Genomic DNA, 22,915 nt, shown 5'->3' with positions numbered 1-22,915 from the left:
AATATTAATACCATGGAGTGTATCAAAGTAATTCCTATCCATAAACACTCTGCGCGACGGGTGCCAGTATCATGGTATGTTTACACTGATTTGCCACAATTGAGGATATAGTATGTGATGCCACAAATATTGCGAAACGTGTATAGGTGTGTGTGTGTGTGTGTGTGTGTGTGTGTGTGTATGTGTGTTTAAGCATTATTGGCTTTGGAGTCAACGTACATTCGCCATCTTATCTTCATGAAATTATTTTGTATTTTTTAAGCGGGAGCTCTAAAGAAGTGCTTCTTGATTTTAATTTTCACAATAAGAATCCTGCAAACAAAAAAAAAATAATGGTTGATCGTGAAAACGAAAAATTTTAACTTGGAAACGTTCCGGAAAATTCGATTTTTAGATAAACGTACCATGGTTCAACTCCAAATTTCTTTTTTTTTTTGTTTGTCTCGTATGACAGTTGAAAGAACGGCATAAGGGATAAAATCGTGCTCAAACTTCGTATTAAAATCCCACTGTCTATTGATGCTCTTAATTACTAAATGATTATATTTTAAATTTTTACCCTTTACCTATTTTAATTTTTGAATTCGTTATATACTACTAGTTTCTTAACTTTCGTTTTAATTGTTGATTGGTCACCTAACCACGTTTCATATAATACGTTGTTTACTACTATTTAATGTTCTGTTTAATCTTAGTTTTGTTAAAACCCTCTACACACGTCCCTACATAACCACCTAACTGGAGTAGAAAACACAATGCTGAAATGAAACTGAGAGCTGGTTAAACTAAGTGGAAAACAGCTTCGGTTAAATTGTTACGTATGTCACTGGTTTAGAAAACGGCCTCGATAAACGCTCCGGTCAAACCGCTGCGTGTGTCATTGGCCGTAGCTGGTTTAGTCGGAACGTATGTAAGGAGTTTTAGACTGTATTTTTATACTTTTTTAGTATTGTCTAAATTATCTAGACAATAATGTACTGTATTGTTTATGTTGCCATAAAAATTTGCTCTTCCATAAGCGATCCTTCGATTACTTCTTTCCCAAACTCGCCGCCCAAAAAAATTTATTTATTGTTCCATAATTACAAAAATATCAACCGCTACACTAAGAAAAAATTATCACACTAATAAATTTATCACAACACTCACAAAAAGTACTAGAAGAACCAAAGGACGCGGCACAGATGAGCTGGATGCCGACAGTGCACTGGGTGCTGTCTGCATGCACTGATGGAATTCGTCGTAGTCAACCCTAGTGATTGCACAAAAGTGGGTGTGAGCGCAAGTAGAGTCGCATCCTGTTGACGGACTTGTATTGAGGCGGACTGAGTTGGAGCGGTAGTATCTGAAACAAATACATACTATATTTAGGTTCTTATTGGCAAAGTACTAGTTCTATTTTAGGACTATAATGTTCTACTTGAATATAACGATTTTAATTGCAATTTTCTCTTAAAGGACATAAAAAATCGTTAGAGATCTATTTTAGTATGGTAATGATACTGTTTGGGAAAGTATTTAGTATTTATTTTCATATTCTACATTTAATATTTTTATGACTCTACTATAATAATATGATCTTATTTTAATGGTATATTCTAACTACTTATTTACGTTAAAAGATATTATTTTCTGCTGTTCAGTAAAATCTCATTGTCAAACTGGCTAGAACATGTCTGTTTTTAAGTTCAAAGATATTGACTTCTCTTTGTTATTTTGTTTACTTCCTTGTAACCCATAGAAAACGTTACAAAATATCATATTTAAGTGACTATTTAGTTAAAACACGTTGATCGCCATGTGTTGCATGTGTGCCTCGCAACAGGCCGCGCCGCACACATATGTCTCGCATGTAATGTTTTACTCCAAGCTGCGCTGCGCAGAATTGCTTTACGTTTGAGTAGAAATGCCAGAAATAAGAGTAGAGGGCGCAATAAGCAAATTAAGTTAGTTGGCCCGGCCCTGGCCCCGAATATATACGATTTGAATGAATTTAGACAACAAAATATTATTTCATTTAAAAAATAAATAGAATAAATTTAACAATATATATAATAAAATGTATTCGCTTGGATTTTTAAAGACAAAATTTGTATTCCAACAATAAAATAACAAATAAAATGTAAGAAATCAGTGTTTTATAATTTGCACATATGAACAGAAGTAAAGCAAAGACACACACACACACATGAGTTCATCCCAACCCCTATGGAACATGAGTGTACCACTGCTAGACAGTGGGACCCCCATGTCCGAAGATCAGACCGGTCTCGTTCCAAAGGAGAAAGTCATTTTGGCTCGGTACCTATCTGACCCCCAGGTTTTTCCACCACCCCTCCTCTACGTCTGACATACGCAGAGGAGGCTTGAACTATTACGTCGGGCGATTTAGGAAAATAAACACCCTCCGTTTTCCATGACTTGTGGTTAGGCCACCTATCTGTAGGGGTAGCTTAGTGTAGCTTTTCTCCCTATTTACTTTACTGAGTTTACTATGGCTTTACTTTGGGCTCTGTGACCCTAAAAAATGTGTGTTCGATCAGGGGGTCGACAGCAAACTGTCGGCCCCCTGTTCGGTTGTTGTGTGCTCGGTCACACAGTCGTCAATTTGGCAAAACAAGTTTTGGTCTCCTTGCCGACTGGGCGATCGATAGGCCTGGCCATCGAGCCCGTGCTTGTCGCACACGACCTCGATGCTCAGTTTTCGCGAGTTGCCTGTGGCAACTTAGTCCTGAAGGGCTATTCCTGAAGGGTCTTTTTTCTTAGGGGCGTGCCTGAGGGGCCCCAGCCTTGTGGCTTTACTTATTAGGATTTTGTCCTGTTTATTGATTTTACTTTATTGGCCTATACAGATTTTTGTTAGTGGGTTTTTGGGTGAAATAATAATAGGGGTAGGGGTTTTAATGGGTGGGTGGGATGTGCATTCCCAAGTGTATAATGCTCTCACACATCCCGTGTATATGTTTTTGGGTTTTTTGGTTTTGTTTTTAACTGGTTAGTGAAATAAATATAACTGAAATAATAAAAAAAAAACAAAAAAGAAAAATTTGGGGGATTGGGTTGAGATTTAGGGGTTTTTTTTGGTGAGCTAAGCTCTTTTTTGTTTTTTTGATTTTTTTTTGTGTTTTTGTGTTTTTGTGGGCCAAATCTGCTAAGCCATAGATTAGGGCTTCTCATGTGAATATCTTTCTTTACGTTCAATTAGGGTTTCCTCTGTATCCAGCCAGCTGTTGTTTTGGCCGTCTATATACTGTCCTTATATTAGGATCGTAGTTTGTCAACTCTCTTAGCGAACGATTCGGATGGTTTCTGAGGTTTTCAAAAAGCTCATATGCATGTTCGACCATCATGTTCAGGACGCTCTTTTGCTGTGAATCCCTATATACGTACCTTAGTGGCACATATTTAGGAATTTTAAGAGCCTCTCTGATCATGTAGTTCTGTACAGTTTGGATTTTCTTTCTGTTTGTTTCACATGCATGCCCCCACGCTGCTGAGGCGTATGTGAGTGTTGGCAGAATGATGGCATTTGCCATTCTTATTTTCGTTTTGAACCTCAGATTACTTTTCCTACCTATAAGCGAGGAGAGTTGACTTTTAAGGATTTTTGCCTTTTGAACTGTTCTGTTTATGTGTTTAGTAAAGGTGAGACGTTTATCTAGCGTTACTCCGAGATATTTGGCGTCGTCTTGCCATTCGACCGGAGTATCGAAGATAGATAGTTCCCTGTTGGGGATTCCGTGCCGTCTTTTGTACATGACTGCCTGAGTTTTGTCCGGGTTGACGGCAATTTTCCACGTAACACACCAAGATTGCAAATGGTCTAGTGCCGTTTGCAAGTATCTAGTGGCCAGATCAGGATTTCTGCTGCTAGCAGCTATAGCAGTGTCATCGGCGTAAAGGCTGAGCATGGTATGTTGATCACCACCAGGGGTATCTGAAGTGTATATGGTGTACAGGTAAGGCGACAGCACGGCTCCCTGTGGCACTCCAGCCTCCATGATTCCGACTTCGGATAGGGTGGGCCCTATTCGAACTCTGAATCTTCTGTTGGCTAGGTATGAGGAGAGTAGACATGTCATCGCTTCACTGTACCCCATTTCGTTCATTTTATACAGCAATCCGTCATGCCATACTCTGTCAAAGGCTTTACTGACATTTAAGAAGGCGGTTGCTGTATATTTTCTTTCATTATACCCCTTAGTGATGTACTCTGTCAATCTTAGTATTTGCAGTTCGCAGGAGTGATTGCTCCTGAATCCGAACTGCGCTTCAGGGATTGCATCCATTGCCTCAGATTCTTCTCTTAATCTTGCCAAGATGACTCGCTCAGCAATTTTGCTTACTGATGATAGTAGGCTAATGGGTCGGTAGTTCTGTGGAAAAGTTCCGTCTTTACCCGGTTTCTCTATCATTATAACATGGGCCTCCTTCCACCTGTCAGGAAAGTATCTTAATCTTATGATATGATTGATTATGTTCGTTAGATGAACGATTGCTTTCACTGCCAGATTTTTTAAGGCCCTGTTTGTGATGTTATCTGGGCCTGGAGCCTTCTTAGCGTTGGTCATTTTGATAAACTGCTGGATTTCCTCGGGGGTGGTATGCCTGAGAGCTATGTCGCCTCTACTTCTCTTTAGACATCTGCTCCTTCTTTCTACTTCGTGTTCGAAGTCTGGATCTTCATCGGGATGGTAGTTGTTTCTGCATCCTCTTTCTAGTGTATCTTTCATGACCTCCGCTTTGTCTTGTTCAGAATAAACTAGGCCGTTTTCCCCATGTAAGGTGAGTATTGGCTTTTTATCCTTTAAGCTTCCAGAAACCTGATTTATTAGGGTCTAGCTGTTGGATGAAGTCGTCCCAGCTGTTATTTCTGTGGATTTCCAGCTGTTTTTTAACCTCCCTATTTAGTTCATTGGCAATTCTTTTATCTTCTATGTTCCTAGTTCTGTTTGCCCTTCTTCGCTGTCTGTTTTTCTCTCTTATGAGAGTTTTTAATTCGTTGCTGATGTCTCTGAATCTTCCTCTGGGTGTTGTTGAGGTTTCTTCTTTTGTGCTGGTTTCCAGCGCATTTTGTATGGTTCTTTCGAATTTCAACACATACTCTTCTAGTTCCCGTTTATTGTTGATGTCAGGAACTATTCCTATTGTTTCAGAGACGATACTAGATTGAGCCTGTTGGTAAACTCATCCAGATCGTTAATTTTTTGTCTCAATCCGCCAGAATTCCATGATCCTATTTGTAGATCGTCCAATTGTACTGGCATTATTGATTTGTCCCGAAACTGCTCAAGGCGCTCATAACGGTTGTTAACTTCTCAAACATTGTTGAGACGTGGTTTATTTGCTCCTGGAAGGTAGCAATTAGTTTTTCATTCAGCACGTTTGTGTTTATATTTGCCTCCTGTTTCACATTATTGTTCTTTTTGGCCATTTGGGCGTAACTTACGTTTTGTTTTGTGGGAATACTTTGTGTATTCCTATTTGTTGCCTGTTGTTGTTGTGTTGGCTTTCTTTTAGGTACTTTTTTGCACCCTCTGTAGTTTGCCGTGTGAGCCTCGTTGCAATAAGCGCACTTTGGGGGAGCGTTTCTATCCTTTTCGCAGTCTCCTGACTTGTGGTTTTCTCCACATTTTACACATTTCGAACCGCAGTGACAAGCCTTCGAACCATGGAAGAAACCCTGGCAGTTGTAGCACTGCATGATCTCTTTTTTGTTTTTATACTCGTCTTCTATGTACACTTTCATGTAACATAGGTTGTTTATGTTCTTTATTTTCTGGTCATCTGATTCTTTGATCGTGACGTAGAACATCGGCATTGGCTTTTTGTCTCTTTTCGAGATCATGCTAGTCACTCTTATGACGTCTATGTCTTGATCCTCCAATGCTTGGTGGATGGTTTCGACGTCAGTTTTGGCTCCTAAACCTCTGAGCACTACCCTTTTTGTCCTTTCCAGGTCTATAGGATACGCGATGTATTCTATATTTTTATTTTCTTTTCTTTTTAGTTCTTCAAATTCTTCCAGAATTTTGACCATTTTCAGGTAGTTAACTCTATCCTTCGTTTGCATAATAATGCTTCTTCCTGATTTCGCAAATTTGTTTGAGGAACCGATACCTCTGTTTGCTGCTACTTTCAAGATTTGCTGGCTGTAATCCACAGACTTAAGGATTATAGCTGGAGGTTTAGGCTCTGCTTTTTTTGTTATTTCAGCCTCTTGTACTGTTTCTGTTTCAGAAACAGTTTCCGGCTTTTTGATTTTTTTGGGCTTTGGTTTTGGTTTTCTCCCTGTTTCAGTTGACTTATTTTCTTTTGTTATTTCTGCTTGTTCGCAGTTGTTTTTTGGAGTGACTTTGTCAGTTTTTTATACTTTTTTAGTGCTGTTGTTCTTCACTGTTTTTGTTTTTACGGTTTCGTCTGTCTTTTCGACAGGTTTATCGGCTTTTTTCGCCTTTTTTGATTTTCTGTTTTGTTGTATTTTCCAATCTGAGCTTGGTTGGTTTTCTTCTATGTCCATTATTGTCTCTATTTCAGAGTCTTTTCCCTGGTCTTCAGGCTCCTCACTACGGGTGGCTGTTTGCTTTTGGCTTGGCTGTTTTTTATCGTGTTTGGAGTTTATGTCGCTAGATATTTTTAGTATCTGCGTTGTTAATTCGCTATTTTGTTTGTCTTTGAAGTCAATGGTTTTTTGTAACTGATTTATCTGACCACTTAATCCCCGTATTTGGTCTCCGTAGAATGTGTGGAGATATTGTATTTCTTTTCTTAGTTGTTCTATTTCTTTTGTTAGCGTTTTAATCGACTGTGCCAGTGCATTATCTTCCATTTCTTTCGATTTTTAGGTTTTTCCTTCCTCGGAGTAGATATCTCTTATAGCGTGCTGCCTTTTGTTTCTTTGCTTATTTGTAACAAACTCATCTACGGCGTCCTGAGCAGTTCCTCGATTGTCATTATGGTTAATTTTCTCTACAAAATTAAGTGCCTGAGGGGCATTTATAATTGCTTCGTACGTTACATTTTCTTTTAAGTTAGTCAAAGTGTTTATAATCGGAGTTAGAAATATTTCGTTATCCTGAAGGGAATTTATTTTAATGTTATAGTTATTTTCTAGTACCTGAGGGGTCTGTTTTTCATTTATACTTGTATTAAAATTGGTTTCTATTGCCTGAGAGGCCTGTAATCCGGAATAAATTACCGTTAGCGGTTCGGTTTTATTGTCTTGTTGACGCTTTACGAAAGATTCCGTGACGTCAGGGTATTGTTGTTCGCCTGCATCTGCCTCCGATTCAGATGTGGGCGCTGGACTGCAGGGGGCGGAGTCAAAAGCCGTATCATCAAAAGGCGGGTACACATATGCGAGCAGAACTGTTCGCGAACCGCTTGTGAACGCTATATTCGTTAATTTGTACGACGGGACGAACCGCTTGCGAGCTGTTCGTTCGTTGCTCGTCAGGAACCACAGCCTGTCGGTTTTTGGGACGAACACAAAGAATGTTCGCAGAACTATAAATTGTGTCTATAAATTGTTTCTGCTAAGTGTGCGATGAGATCATTCGGTTAAACAAAATTGCTGAACGAGCGCCGCTTATTCAAAAGTAACGAGAGAAATTAATAACAGATAATCTAAACAAAATACCGAAATGTTTAGAATAACGAAGTAAATTAATTCTCGGTTTGTTATTAGATACTTAGGGTATCGGATAGCCTGAACATAAACATATTTTCAGCGAACTCTTCGCGAACAGCTCACGAGCAGTTCGCAAACAGTTCGGCTCGCATATGTGTACCCACCTTAAGGACACTAGCTCTGAATCCGTTGATGGATCTGGGGAAAGGGGAGGAAGGCTTTCGACCTCGTAAGCGGAAGCGCTTGGTGATTGCATGTGGCAATCGAAGGAAATTTTGGATTTACTATTTAAAAGACTCTGTTTTTTGTTTTTCCAATCGACCGCTGTCGATTGGATTCTGGGTGTCTCCCAGGCCCTTACACGGTTGTTCACTACCCTATTAAGGCAGGGTTCCTCTTGCTGTTCTCTGAACACAGGCACAGGGGCCGTTTCTGCCAACGTTAAATACAATTATTCAACGTTCACAGTGTCATCCCTGAACGGACGCTGTGTTTAACCCGATTTTTTTCTTTAACGGTTCCTCAGAGGTCTTACCTCCGAGAGGAGTCGGTAAAAATAACACCCCTCGGTTTAGTTATATTCTGATTTACCATTCATCTGCGTATCGATAATACACGGGACGATTTTCGCTTTCGATACTTCTCGTCTGTACCTCTCTCAACGCTGGCCGTCGCGAGACCCGTACTGTTCGACTAAGTGAAGCAAAGTATACAATAAAATGTGTCGCACTATATATATTTATAACGTCACATAGTGCCCTTAAAAGTGGCGTATTTTCTACCGTGTTGTTCGGACATGTTTTAGTAGCAATTTAAGCATCTACGTCTACTAGTAGTGTTCACTTTCTTAATGTGATGGCTCTCTACCAATGAAGGATTTTCTCTTGAGGTTATATTTAGCAAGTGTTTGGCAATATCTTCTCTAAATTGGGTAATTGTGATATTTTTACCAGTAACCTGTTTATATAGTATAAACGCGTTTACGACAGTTGAACCTAGAAGAATTTCTATTGCCAATTTGCGATACCACTTGAGGCTACATCTGAGGCAAGAAGAGTAGGCTTTTAGTTGATCAGAGAGATCAATGAAACTTTTGCTTTAGTTATAGTCTCTAATAGCTGTTGATTTTTCACTTTCAGTTCCATTTTTGGACTTTAGAGTAACCATCTTATTTTTGTATTTTGTTGTCAGCATCAAAACTTCACGTTTATCACACCACTTCAGTATCATTACTCCAGAATCACTTCTCTTGGCAATAACTTCGCCTTTTTTAATTTTTTTGTACCATGTCTTTTGGAATTCCCTTCCGATTTTTTCGTAAGGTGCCGACCAGATGAGTTTGTCTGTCCAGCAATTTTTGAGCAAGTTCGATACTGATATAATGGTTATCCACAAATATGGTTCGACCACTATCCAATAAATTTTTGCAAAGCTCCATATCAATCGATGTTGGTACTCTGTCAGAAGTAGTATTTTTTTCTGTCCCACAATATATTTTGAAATCATACGTGTAACCTTGTTCAAGACAAAGGTTTAAAACTTTTACCCCAAACTTTTGTTTTTTTATATATTGTAGAAAACGAAGACATCCTCAAAAAGGCACGAGGGTTTCGTCTACGCAAACATTACGTGAAGGGGTTACTGCGTTTTGAAATTATTGACTGATATATTTTAGAAGGGGTTTGATTTTGTAAAGTCTGTGTGAATTATCTCTACTTTCATTATTAGAAAAATGCCAGTGGCTCAAGAGGAGCTAAAATCGGTTTTTGGACATTAACGATTTTATTTCGTTTGAATATTAGATATTCTTACACCAATAGGATGTCACACTAGACATCCTTCCATTGTCGAATCCGAGCTTGAAGTAAATTGGTTCTTTCTGCTTTTTGCGAAGCATATTTATTGGTTTCTTGTATCATCAAATTCATGATATCGTCCTCCACAAACAGTAAAAAAAATCAATAGGCTAGTTATCATGCATACCTGAAATATTTTCATTTATATTCAACCCTTGCTCGAAAACAGTGAAATGTTTCAAATTATCCCCGGTTACCTAATTCCAGTTCAACACTGGAGAAGCACTAGGTATTGCATCAGCTGTATCACTATCCCACTCAAAGTTTCTGATAACATTTTCAATCGTTTCATCTATTAGATTCGTACGACTGCTAACAGGATTAGTTTCCATGTTGTCAGCATGCTTTTTTTGTTCAACGTTTTCGATTTGTACTGCAAATGATGTACTGGGGTAATATATGCTATTAGAGTTATTAAAAACGTTGAGTACTTTTCTTCTTCTTTTTTTTTGAACAGGTGATGAAGAATAATTAGATGAATCTGAATAATAAATACTTGCGATATAACTTTCCGATGAATACTGAAACAACTTTTCATCTGACAACATATCCTCCATTAGTTTTTGTAGTTTACTTTGATTTTTTTCATAATAACCCATATTTCTCAATTTTACTGCGATACTGTTACTACGATAACAAGTTGATGCGAACTAAATAATACACTGGTTAGACCCATACCGCTATAATACGCAGGTTTATTCTTGCAAATTTTCGAGGCACGTGCGCACCGCAAGTCATCAGCTTGACAATTTTATTTCTTAGGCCGCGCGATGCACCCGTGCCTCGCAATTCAAAATCATGTTTAGAAAGAAATTTTGCTATATTTAAGAAATGCGTTGTTTTTGTACTGCGTTTTTATGCGTTTTAAACCAAAAAAATAAATTGGCCTGGAAAAAGGCAACAAATATTATCATTATGGCGATCAACGTGTTAAAATTATTGCCATTCAAAGTCGCAATACAATAGAGTTGATTTATTGGTATGTACTTACCCTTCGGACTCTCTAGAAGCGTGGTCAGAGAGTTTTTGACTATTTTATACCAAGGAAACACACTTTCTGTCGAGACAGCGAACGAAACGCATCCAGTTTATCGGTTACGTCTTCTTTTTATGGTCGTCGCGACAGGCAGATATAGCTCTACTATTCTACTGCTTGCTACGACTAATACATTAGTATTTCAAGGGTAAGTTCTTTTCGTTGTACAGATAACAGCAATGAGTAAAGCCAGCTAATTTTCGTAATATTTTAATTAATTGCTAATAATAATAACAAAATACTACATTTTTTCTTCGGTATTATTCTAAATTCATTTAACTAGCGACCTCTGAATTTTACACAAAATAGATACTTTTTTGACATTTAAAACTTTGATCTGGAATAATTTACTCCTAATGTTACGCTTGCCTCTGCGACAGACATTATCAAAGGTGTTGCGACCAGATAAGGTCCTAACTATCTCAGGCTCTAAAGCATTAGTTTACTTCGCGGGTTTTGTGAGTCTTTTTGTAGGTCCGAGTCGATACTTAAATTCATATTTTATAGCGCTCTTATACTTTTGTAAATAAACTTTTACTTTATAATGCATAGTCTCTTTATAATTTTTAAATAAAAGCTGATATGGTACTTTTGTATTTCTATAATTATCTCTTAATATTCTTAAATGGTAGGAATATTTTTGCTTGTCTGTATGGCTACTGAAGTAAACGTCGCCAAGACGATGGACGACGATCCAGAACATTACCAGAAAACTGGACAAAACAGACGCAAAATGGAAAAGATAAAATATTATAAGAAAAAATCTATTCCAGCAGTAGGCCAGTGAAAATTCAATAATGCTGATTTCACGTATTTCCGTAAGATATCCTGTGATCCTTGATTAATAACAATGTTATTATTCTGTTTGTCGTGTCTTCTGGTTGTGTTTGGTGCAGTTCCTTGTAAAAAAGTTCCACTGTGTCAAGTATTTCCTCTATAATTGCTACTATCTGTCCATAGATGTTTATTATTCTGCTTCTTCTTTTTAGGGTGTCGTATTAGGTACCCCTAATATTGGAAATTAGATTAACGAGTTGTTCACGGTCTTCGGTTAATCGAATTGTTGTTCGGTACTGTTAATTCCTTAAGCATCAAAGTAAAGACGAATACCAAACAGCTTAAAGAGACGACAATGACTAAAAAGAAAAACGAATTTTGGCAAAAAAACTATTCCAAAATTAACAGTTATGTGAAAGCTAGCTGAAGTACTAAAAGTTGCAAAGTACTTAGATCTCTTCGAAAAAAAAAAAGACTAAAGATATCATCTCTCCTATTAGCATACGTAAATATAATGAATACTTTTAAAAACTACTGATGAAGAAAAGGACAGAATATCTACAAAGTTGAACATAGGCCTCCCCTAATTTTTTCCAGTTCTGTCGGTCTTGACCTTTATGCAGCCAATTCACAGCGATTTTTTTGACTGGTCTGTCCATCGTGTAGGTCATTTTTTAGGTCCACAGCCCGTCATTCATTATGGCCACATGGCCCGTCCAGTTCTAATTCAGTCATGTTATACGCTCTATGACATCTGTGACGTCTGTTCTTCTTTATTTGCTTCAATTCTTCGTTTATAACTCTGTCTCTGAGTGTTAGTCGAAGTTGCGAGCGTTTCATTCGTTTTTGGACTACTCTGAGTTTGGTTGCTGTAGCCTGGGTTAAGAAAAGTGTTTTGACATCATCGTATGTTATGACTAGAGGCACACATTGGTCGAACGTCTTCTTTTTCAAATAATTTGGCATGCTGCTCTTTCTTAGTCATCTTAATCAGACATCTTTAAAAGTAACATACCATACTCACTCTTATGTACAGGTAAATATAGTAGCATCTCCACTTAGGATTGACAGTTGAGAAGTGAAATAATTAGGTCAAATATTAAAAAACGAAAAATTATCAGGTGTATGTAGGTGATGTATTTCACCCAAACTGAGATAGGTGTATCTCACCCAAACTACTAAAATACGGAACCGACAAACTCTACAGGCAGCTATTCAGTCTTCTTCTTCTCATTGGGCCGTCTCCTTTCGAAGGTTGGCGATCCAAATGGCAATTGTAGTTTTGGAAACTGCTGCGCGAAAGATCTCTGCGGATGAGCGGTCGAACCATCTCCTCAGGTCTTTCAGTCACGAGTTCTGGCGTCTTCCTACTGATCTTTTGCCCTGTACTTTTCCTTCCAGTATAACTTGAAGTAATTCATATCTTTCGCCTCTCAACACATGACCCAAGTATTGCATTTTCCTCTCTTTGATTATTCTTAGTAATTCTTTTTGTTTACACATGCGATGAAGTATCTCAACATTAGTAACTCTTTATACCCATGGAATCCTCAACATTCGTCTGTATATATACATCTCAAAGGCAGCTATTCAGTATGTCCAGAAATTTATAAATGGAGAAAATAGACCGGAAGACTGGATCTCAAAGGCAGCTATTCAGTATGTACCAGAAATTTATAAATGGAGAAAATAGACCGGAAGACTGGAGAACATCGGTTATATCAATCATACATAAAAAGGAAGTTAAGTATATATATGACAACTACCGAAGAATAGCAGATTTGAATAATTTGAGAGCTTACGGAAAATTAATAAAAAAAGAGAGAAGACGGAGACTACAGTGATATGAAGAAAGAACAGGCTATCTTCAGAGCAGGTAGGTTGACCATTGACCATCTTTTTACAATTACCCAACTAATAGAAAAACGGCGTGCAATCAAGCAATTTATCTTTTATACATAGATCCTTGGATAAGCATACGACGGTGTACCACAACAAAAACTATGGGAAGATTTAGTAAAAAACAAACATCAACGTAACTTTAATCAAGGCAGTGCAAGAACTCGATAAAAGTAACACAAGCAAAATGAAGATAAACCAAGAGATATCTAAAGGGTTTGTGGTACTCAAACAAGGATGCTATCTGTCGCCGACTTTGTTTAAGATCTTCTTGGAACAAGACCTAATGACACGGAAAAGAAAGTGTAGCGGTAGGGGAATTCATCTAAACGATACCGCATTGTACACGTTTGCATTGTAAATGACCAAGTAGTTTTGCTTTAGGCCTAAAAAGATCTACAATATATATCACACGCAAACTTTTCTAGGAATATCCGAAATTGGGGTTAGAAATAAATATCAAAAAAAGAATGGATGTAAATAGAAGGAGAATAACAAAATCTAATTTTAGAAAAGCAACAAATAAATCACTGTAAAATGGATGAAGAAAATTAACACAAATAAATGGACATAACCTAAGAAGATAGAAGAATAACATTCGGCAATTGAATGCTATTTACAGTGATATAGAAGAATTTGGAAAGAAAATAAACACAGGATCTACAATAGCATTATCAAAAGCATTGTTACATATGGAAGCGAAATATGGACACTAAAGGAGGAGAAAGCCCTAAAAATTTTGGACGCAACAAAAATGGATTATTGAAGGAGAGCGGCCGGTAAATCAAGATATAACAGAGTAAAAAACGAGAGAATTCAAGACATCATGAGTTATGGAGGTATGATAAAACGTGATGAATGATGTTATGTGTGGAGAAGTAGTGGACTACTAAAGAACTGGGGTTCAGAAGGTGGCGTGTTTGTGTGGACGATGTGTTAAAGAAGCGCACAAGAGGAATTTAGGTGATTTGTGCCAAACATGTCGAAGGAGGTACATCAGGGGTTACCAGTCATACAGTGGAAATGGCTCTTAATCAGAATTTTTGGCGTGTAGTAGTTAGCTGCTATATTTGATAGGAGTTGATTTTAAGATTTTAAAATACTCATTAGAGAGTTCATGTCCAGTGTTGTGAAGAAGTTTAGCTGGAGGGAATGGAACTTTTCTTTAAGGAAGCCTGGTGAATATTTGTCCTCGGCGATTGCAATGTGTCTTTAATATTTGCTTTGCTCGATTATTCGAGCCTGTGATTGTTCGAAGAACATACCTCCTGCTGAGTAATAGGATTCTGTGATTAATAGGTGTTATGTTTGCTAGTGTGTTTATGTGTGCTGATGGGTATAGCCTGCTCCGTCTCATACAGAATCTCAGGATTTTTATTTCGGTAGCCGTGACGGCATTAATTTCGAAGGTCTTGAGAGAGGTTAGATGCATACCTTGTATTCGATGATAAGTCTAAGGAAAGTTTTATAGGTAAGTAATAAAGTTTTAGATGACGTCTTGCCCAATCATGGGCAAGTCTTGCCGACATCATGGGTGTTAGACATACAATAATAGAGGACATTAGCATCAATAAACTCAGATCGTACGGGCACGTACAAAGAATAGATAATAGCAGAAGCCCAAAAAAAGTATTAAACTGGACACCGCAGGGAAGACAAAAGTAGAGCTGATCGAGATTAGGCTAGAGAGAAGAAGTCGACACGAATATAAAAGCGAGAGGAATAAAAGAGTGCCTTATGAATGACCGAGGTCAATTATAACTGGAAATGTATATCAATAAACCAAACAATGTAAAAATCCATATTTTACTTGGAATCTTATAAAACTTTTAAGGAATGAATGGTTTAAAAACATATTTTTTACTAAACATTTATTAAAAAAAAAATAGTCTTTTTTTATTTAACAGAATTGCAAAATTCTGTAATGCACCTAATTGACATTCCGCAAATGAATACTAAACAAACAAAGCTAAATCGGGTTTGACCGGAAAGCAATCGATTCTTGTGCATCGATCGTGGCTTTTCAACTAAATTCCATTTAAACTTACTTGCTGAAGATCGAATTCCCATAAGGATTGTCCTGTGTGAATTTGTCGGCAAGGGCGTGTAGACTGCCAGCGCTTATCTCGTTAATGGAATAATACGTACTGAAGTTGTATTCTACAGTCCACTCGGCGATTCTGTTTTCATTGGCGTTAGCCGTTGACAGATCCAGGTAAAATTGGGTGTAGTCGAATACCTGTAACAAAGGAAAACGTACTTAATGGTGCTTGTGTATGTATATAACGCATATTGAAATAGCTCTATTTACTAATAATAACGGATACGATAATAAGAAATATATCAAGCTGTTCCTAAAATTTTGCGGCAATTTGAGTTTATTTAACATCTCGAAATTACTACAATTAGTTACATTTTTTGACTACGCTGCTATGAACGAAACTCATTACGTAAAGAATATAAAAGTAAATTAATAAAAAAAAATCAAAATGAATACTGAGTATTTCCTCCTCTGTGCTTTATTACACTTTCCATGCGATATCTTAAGGACCTTACTAAGTTTCTGACTGATTCCTGAGGAATCGCTTTCCACTCTTCATCTAATGCAGTTTTTAGCTCCACTACTGTGGCTGGTGCTGGATTACGGACCGGAACCCTGCCTTTGAACTCATCTCATAGGTGCTCGATGGGATTCATGTCCGGACTTAATACAGGCCAGTATATTGTTGTTACATTTGTGTTGGCTAGGTGCTCTTTCGTAATTGGCGCTGTGCGACATCGAGCGTTATCATGCATTCGCAAAAAAGGCGTAGCCTATGTGTAGCCGACGTAAGAAACAACATGGTCTTGAAGAAAATCCGTAATGTATCGATCCGCTGTCAAACTGTCTCCGCGATCACCACCGGGCACGAACACAAGCTGTGTATTTCGTTCTACAGATATACCACCCCAAAACATGTACAAACCACCTTCATGTTTCAACACTGCAGCATTGGGGGAGTCTGTCTACGGGCATCCAATAGACGCGTCGTCTTCTGTCATTGCTATACAAGCATATTCGACTGTCATCAGAGAATAAAACCCTGCTCCGTTAGGAAAACTCTTCGTTGACGTGTTCTTCGGCAAACTAAAGTCGAGCTTGTTTCTCACGTGCCTTCAATTTGGGCTCCGTGTTAGCTTGTCTGGATATCAAAATGCCACCCTTAAGTCTTCTCCCTACTGTCCGCTAAGTGACGGTGGCATCTCGCACATTATAAATAATAATAAAATATACTATATAATTAATATATAATATATAATACATAATATACCGTGCGGTCCATATGTATGGAATAAATTCATTTTTAACGTTAATATGTACTATCTGAAAAAAACCTGAAACAGGTCGATTTTTATTCGTAAATTGGCAATTTACAGTATTTAAATATAATCCCCCTCTAGCAACCCCTTTAAATTATAAGCACCCCCTCGAAAATTTTAAATAACAAAGGGGGTCGTGTGGCACCTTGTTAGAATTGGATTTTAGTCCTCTGTTCAGCAATATAAAGTTTTTTGAATTTGTGCAATTTTAACTGAGAAAATTGATGAAATCGTAGGCTTCCACGGCCAGAGTCAGAATTATAGTTTATTCGTCTTCCGGGTTTGGACCGTGTCATTTGTGAGTGACCCAAAAGCGGTCCCGCTACCACGATGCAGCCACATGATTGGCCAGCGCGCGCTTCTTGACGTTCGCGCCACGGAGTGTGCCGATACGTCCCGACACGACAGGTCACCGCGACTATAAATAGAGCGGTAGCGGAGTAATCGTCGGATTCACTCCCCGCCTCTCGACGCGTTAGTGTTCTGAGCTGTTGGACGTGAATCCCTGTCCTGGCATTTGGTTTTCACCTCTGGCTGCGTTAAGTAGTTGAGTTACTGTGACCAAATGCCCATCTTGGTAGTTAGTATTCGCCTCTGGTTGCGTTGAGTAACTGAGTTACCGTTGCTAACTACCCATCTTCCTGTCTTTTGTTTTCTTTTTCTTTTTTTGTTCTCCTGAAGAAGCTACATACAATTGTAGCGAAACGTCGAGATGAACCCACTTTTGGGTCACTCAAAAATGACACGGTCCAAACCCGGAAGACGAATAAACGAGAAAATTGATTTTCACAATTAAATTAAATGTTCAACTTGCCACCATTATTCACTTCTTGATAATAACTAAGGCGATTTTGGAATTCTCATACAACATTTTGTATGACCTCGGAGATTATTTTATTAATTTCTTCCGTTATCCTAACTTTTAAATCAGCAATATCGCCTGGTCTATTAAAATATACTTTGGAAATACCGTACTGTTCTGCTAAACATTACGGAAAAAACTTTGAAGATAATAAAATATTAGTCAAAAAGCCAAATAAACAATTGATATGATATTGGTATTTAAAGTTTCTAAAAGACGTCAGTATAATATTTGTGCGTGTAATAAATATAACGGCTCATTTTTCTGAGACTCAAAGAATAGATTTTAATTATGATTGGTTGTGGTAATAAAACAAGAACTCAAAAGGAGGTTTGTAAAATGTTTAATAATAAATACCCTGGTCAACAAGTTCCGCAGTCTACAGTTAGCAAAATTGAAAAGAAGTTTCGTTATAGTGGATATGTAAAAATTTTAAGAACCCAGGTAGAAATGTTAAATTTACTGATGAAAAAAAGTTAGATGTACTTCTAGTGATTGAAGAAAATTCGCATAAGACAACTCGAAAATTTGCCGCCGTCAATAATGTAAGTAAATAATCTATTTTGAGAGTTTTGCATAAAGAAAAATACCACCCTTACAAAGTTCAGTTGGTTCAGGAGTTAAATGAAGATGATCCTGATAGAAGGCAAGAATTCTCTGAAATTATGATGGACAGAATGAACGCAGATTTGCAGTTCATAAACAATTTTTTTTTTCTGATGAAGCGACATTTTATTTAAACGGAACGGTTAACAAACAGAACTCTAGATATTTGTTTGGGCTGGTATCATTAACAAAAAAATTATGGCTCCTTATTTTTTGATAGCACAGTTGATGGTAAGGTTTATCTAGATTTTATGACTAACTTTTTAGTTTATTTAGTTTAGTTTAGAAGATTTTTTCCTTATGTTAATTATCCAAATGAGATAGATCGACCTATTTACTACTAACAAGAGGGAGCGCCACTGCATTTTGCACGTATAGTTAGAAATTATTTAAACGAGGTTTTTTTCCAATAGGTGGATTGGAAGACGTGTAACGATAGAATGGCCGGCTAGATCCACCGATTTGACTCGTCTCGATTACTTTTTATCGGGTTATTTAAAATCAAAAGTATATTTTAATAGACCAAACTTCCAAAAAATTTTTTGGAAATGGTTTGTATTAGCAAAAATGATAATAGTTTAAACAAAAGATCTGAAATTCAAAATTTAAGCAAAATTTATAATTATATTCTTTCTTTATGATTTATATATAAAACTTGTAAAATGTCAAATTTAATTCTCCATATATCTGTCACATTCTTTCAGACACCTGTCAACGGTGAATAAATCTTCTTCTTTTTGTTACTAAACAAAAAAGAATGTTTAAACGAAATTTTACTTTTGGCAATATAATTGTCAAAAATAAAAAATTTTATGTTGGCATTTATGACATTGAGGCTATTTGTAATTGGTTGCTATTTGAACTTATTTATAAATTCAATTATTTTTATATTAAAAAAATGTTTTCAAAATTATAAAAATTTTCGGAGAAACATTTATTAGATAAAAACATTTTTGTATTAAATATTTTGAAGATGTAAGCAGTGATTTTTACTTACCAAACTAATTTTTATTTGGTAAGTTAGCAAAAATGGTTTTTTCTTTTTAGTTCAACCTTGTATGTATTTTGTCTTTTTTAGCTCTTGATAATAATTGTAAACACAATTGAAAGCTCGAGAATAAAAAAAAATAGTTAACCAATAGCCCTATTATTGACTCCAACCCATCAAAAACAGTTATATATTTGTTCCAAACGAGTCACAAGTACTTCTTTTTTCTTATTCTTATATATATATATATATATATATATATATATATATATATATGTATATATATATATATATATATATATATATATATATATATATATATATATATATATATATATGTATATATACTCAGTGACATTAGAAGTCTTACACCCAGAAGGAATAATTTCTTGAACTTAATTTTTTGGCAACATGGTAGATTTACATCAAGAATGAAACGATAACGTTGTCAAGAATTTTTATTAACAAGTAATCAAAAAAAAATTAATAATGTGTTTGGCGACCCCGTAGCTAAATACACTCCTGTATATGTTTGACGAGCAATATGGGGACGCGCATTGTCTTGCTGAAAAAGGACGTCTCGACAGCCGTCGAGATAAGGCAGTAAAGTGGTTTGTAAGATGTCATTAACATAACGCGCAGCTGTCATATTGCCTCGAATAAACACAAGTGGTGATCGGCTACCATAGTCAATAGCCCCCCAAACCGTTACACCAACTGTCCTGTGTACATAAACAGCAAACCCGATATCTCGTCGCTCTCCACGGCGGCGTCTTACCATCCTACGACCATTATGCATCCCTAAACAGAATCTTGTGATTCATCGCTGAATGCTACATTACGCCATACTGCCGTTCTCTGCACCAATTCAAACGTTGATGATAATGATCCGCAGTCAAAGGAAGCACTAGTCGTGGGCGGAATGAAACCAGTCCAAAGGCTCGAATGCGACGATATAGTATACGCATACTAACAGGTCTACCTACTACTCCAACCCATTGGTCAGCAATTTGACGCGTAGTAGCAAACGGTCTCACAGAGCAAGTAATCTAAAGCACCTATCTTGACGCTCCGTGGTACGCCTCGGTTGACCAGTAGGTCTTCTTCGTATTCCTCTACCTTCGTTTGTCCACACACGACAGACACACATAACCGTCATTGCCGTACAATTAACGCGACGGCCTATTTCGCGATACGACAAACCCATATCTCTATACGCAATAATTCTGCCCCTGTCAAAATCGCTAACATGGTGGTAATTTTGATGTCTTCGAACTAGAGGCATTTTCTTAAACTAAATACAATTAGACTGAGGAATAATAACTAAAAACTTCTATACACACCGGTTTTTACAAATTGGTATCTTCACAAAAAAGTTTAAAGCTAAAACTTTATTTTTACAAAAAGTAGAAAAGATAAAACATTGATATTGTTATCATAGCATGTTCTAAATGTTTTAAAAAAATTAAGTTCAAGAATTTATTCCTTCTAGGTGTAACACTTCTAATATCATTGAGCATATATATATATATATATATATATATATATATATATATATTTATATATATCTTTATATATATATATATATATAATATAAACAACAAAAACACTAACAATACTGACTAGTCCAGAAAATCAAATATATTATTATTTCCATAATAAATTGAATTTAAGTGTAACGTTAATAATAATAATATGTCAATGTTTCGATTGCAATAAAACTTAAAAAAAATCGTTTTGTAAGTTACATATAAAAAAAAAATAGAATTTGTTATAGATTGTGAATGATTGTAGAATTGTGAATAGAGTTAATAATTCATTATCCGCACTAAATCGATAGGGTGGAGGGACCTTTTTTTAGCCAGCAGTGTAGTTATAGTTGTACATAATCATAGGACTCTTTGTCAAAATCCTTAAAAGGATGTGATAAAACAAAGGAATAACAAAGATATATTTACTCAAAACGGTTAGGTATTAACGACTATATCCTTTAATTTTGTATGGAAATTTAATATTCTACCGGATCTTTAGAAGATTATGTAACATGGGTCGATGGCTTGGGTTTTGGGCACTTTTAGGGTAAAGGGACTGGATCGTGTAGGTATTATAAAGATAATGGCGAGTTCCGTATAAGGTGCCTAACTAAATACCTCTTAATTTAAAGGGCGATGCGCCTTACATGTATTTAAATAAGTAAATGTTTTCGTGTTTCTAACGACTGCCTTTAATTTTCTAAGCTGCCTGCAGCACATGGGTAATAAAACAATAATGCATATAGTTAAAAACTACAAAAGCATAAATTAAAGCATGGAAAATATTTTCTTTTGCTAAATTTTTAATAATAAAAATAAAAACTTACTTAACTAAATATTAATATTAGTATAATATAATATTAACCCTAGAACAACAACGTGAAAGTAGGGTTACGGTAGTAACAAAAGTACATTATTTTTTAAATAAAGTGTTTCTTTATTGCCCAAGAAGAAGAAGTTTCAACATAGTGTTCATTCCATATAAAATAATTTCAATTTAGTTTTGTATGGGGATATTCGATTGTCTAGAGCAAGTTGAGAATATCCCCCCTGAATTAGCTGGGCAAATTATCCCCTGGGATATTACCCAATAAAGGAAGAAGAAGAAGAAGAAGTGTCTATATATATATATATATATATATATATATATATATATATATATATATATATATATATATATATATATATGTATTGAAAAAGTTGTATTTTATTAATTTTATTTTTATTTATAATAAATGTTGTAATTTTTAAAATATGTGGTTCGTTGTTTAATTTAATATATACCTCAGCTAGCTCAATTATGTGTTCTAAGCAATCTGTCACTGTGTGACGTCGACTCTGTAGTCTCCTGGTAGAGTTCAAAAAGAAATTAAACCAAAATTTACTTTAGACTTTTGATAAATTAACCCAAATGAAGCACGTTATTTATTAATATTGAACAAATTTAATATAAACAATAAAATTCGTCTGCAACTTGGGTTGCCTTTAAAAATTTACAAAAATAGGAATCGTATAAATCTTAATGTGGTTTAGTGTCGTGACAATAAAAATTTATTACAAAATGTGGAGACTCTATACAAGTACCTAAAAACTAAATAAATATTGCAACTGTATAAAGTGTTTAAATGAACTATAAAGAAAAAGAAAATGAACACTTTATTCTGCTGACTTTTAACTTGCATTCAAATATAATCAATATTTCAAATGATCCCCAAAATTATTATCCAACCTCACTTTAAAACAGTTCTGATTTATTTAAAGAAAACTAATTACTCGCAAAATAATCGGTGAAACTGGAATATCAATCCTCTCTTCGGAAGTTAAGGTACGTACTATTCTATTTTTAATTTAATGATCATTAATATTTTCAATTTTTTAAGGCCTATCGCAATTATGTTAATTCATAAATTTAAATGACATTTTCTCAATTTAAATGACATTTCTGTACTCCAATAATAATTTATAAGTCAAATTGTTTCTCTTACTCTCTGGAACAAATTCTGGATATCTCTGCTGTGGAAACTGTGGAAAAACTAAAATTCTAATTAGACGAGTTAAAAAACACTCCCGACCTATTCCACAGTTTCAGGGCTCCCCTTCGTCGAAAAATCCTCGTCGGCCTCCCCAAAAAAAAACTTATTATCCGTTGCTAACAGCAACTAACGTTCTTTCATTTCCGTCTTCTATTTTTTTTAAACCATAAAACTGTCCTGTTCTGACACATTTGTCAATCCACATTAATTTTTCATAATCACTTTAATCACATCTAATTTGGGAATTTATAAACAAAAAAATGTTCAGATATAAAACTTATTCTATTACAATGCTAATACAATTTATTCTTTTCATCTCCACATCATTGTAATTTC

General features: G+C 35.9%; 1 protein-coding gene across 3 annotated transcripts in view; it reads right to left on the bottom strand.

The window, feature by feature from the left end:
- Positions 1–411: 411 nt before the first annotated feature.
- The window catches only part of LOC140439498 (acid sphingomyelinase-like phosphodiesterase 3b), a 672,376-nt gene continuing 649,872 nt past the window's right edge, over positions 412–22,915 (bottom strand). For all 3 annotated transcript variants that reach the window (XM_072529446.1, XM_072529448.1, XM_072529447.1), the window contains 2 exons: positions 15,247–15,437; positions 412–1,345 (listed from right to left, as the gene is read on the bottom strand). In XM_072529446.1, coding sequence (XP_072385547.1) covers positions 1,120–1,345; positions 15,247–15,437 — 417 coding nt within the window. In that variant the 3' untranslated portion in view covers positions 412–1,119. The remainder of the gene's footprint in view (positions 1,346–15,246; positions 15,438–22,915) is intronic.

The sequence above is a fragment of the Diabrotica undecimpunctata genome, chromosome 4, assembly GCF_040954645.1.
Source record: "Diabrotica undecimpunctata isolate CICGRU chromosome 4, icDiaUnde3, whole genome shotgun sequence".
NCBI lineage: Eukaryota > Metazoa > Arthropoda > Insecta > Coleoptera > Chrysomelidae > Diabrotica > Diabrotica undecimpunctata.
The sequence above is the reverse complement of the archived record's forward strand: the minus strand, read 5'-3'. Positions and strand labels throughout refer to the sequence as shown.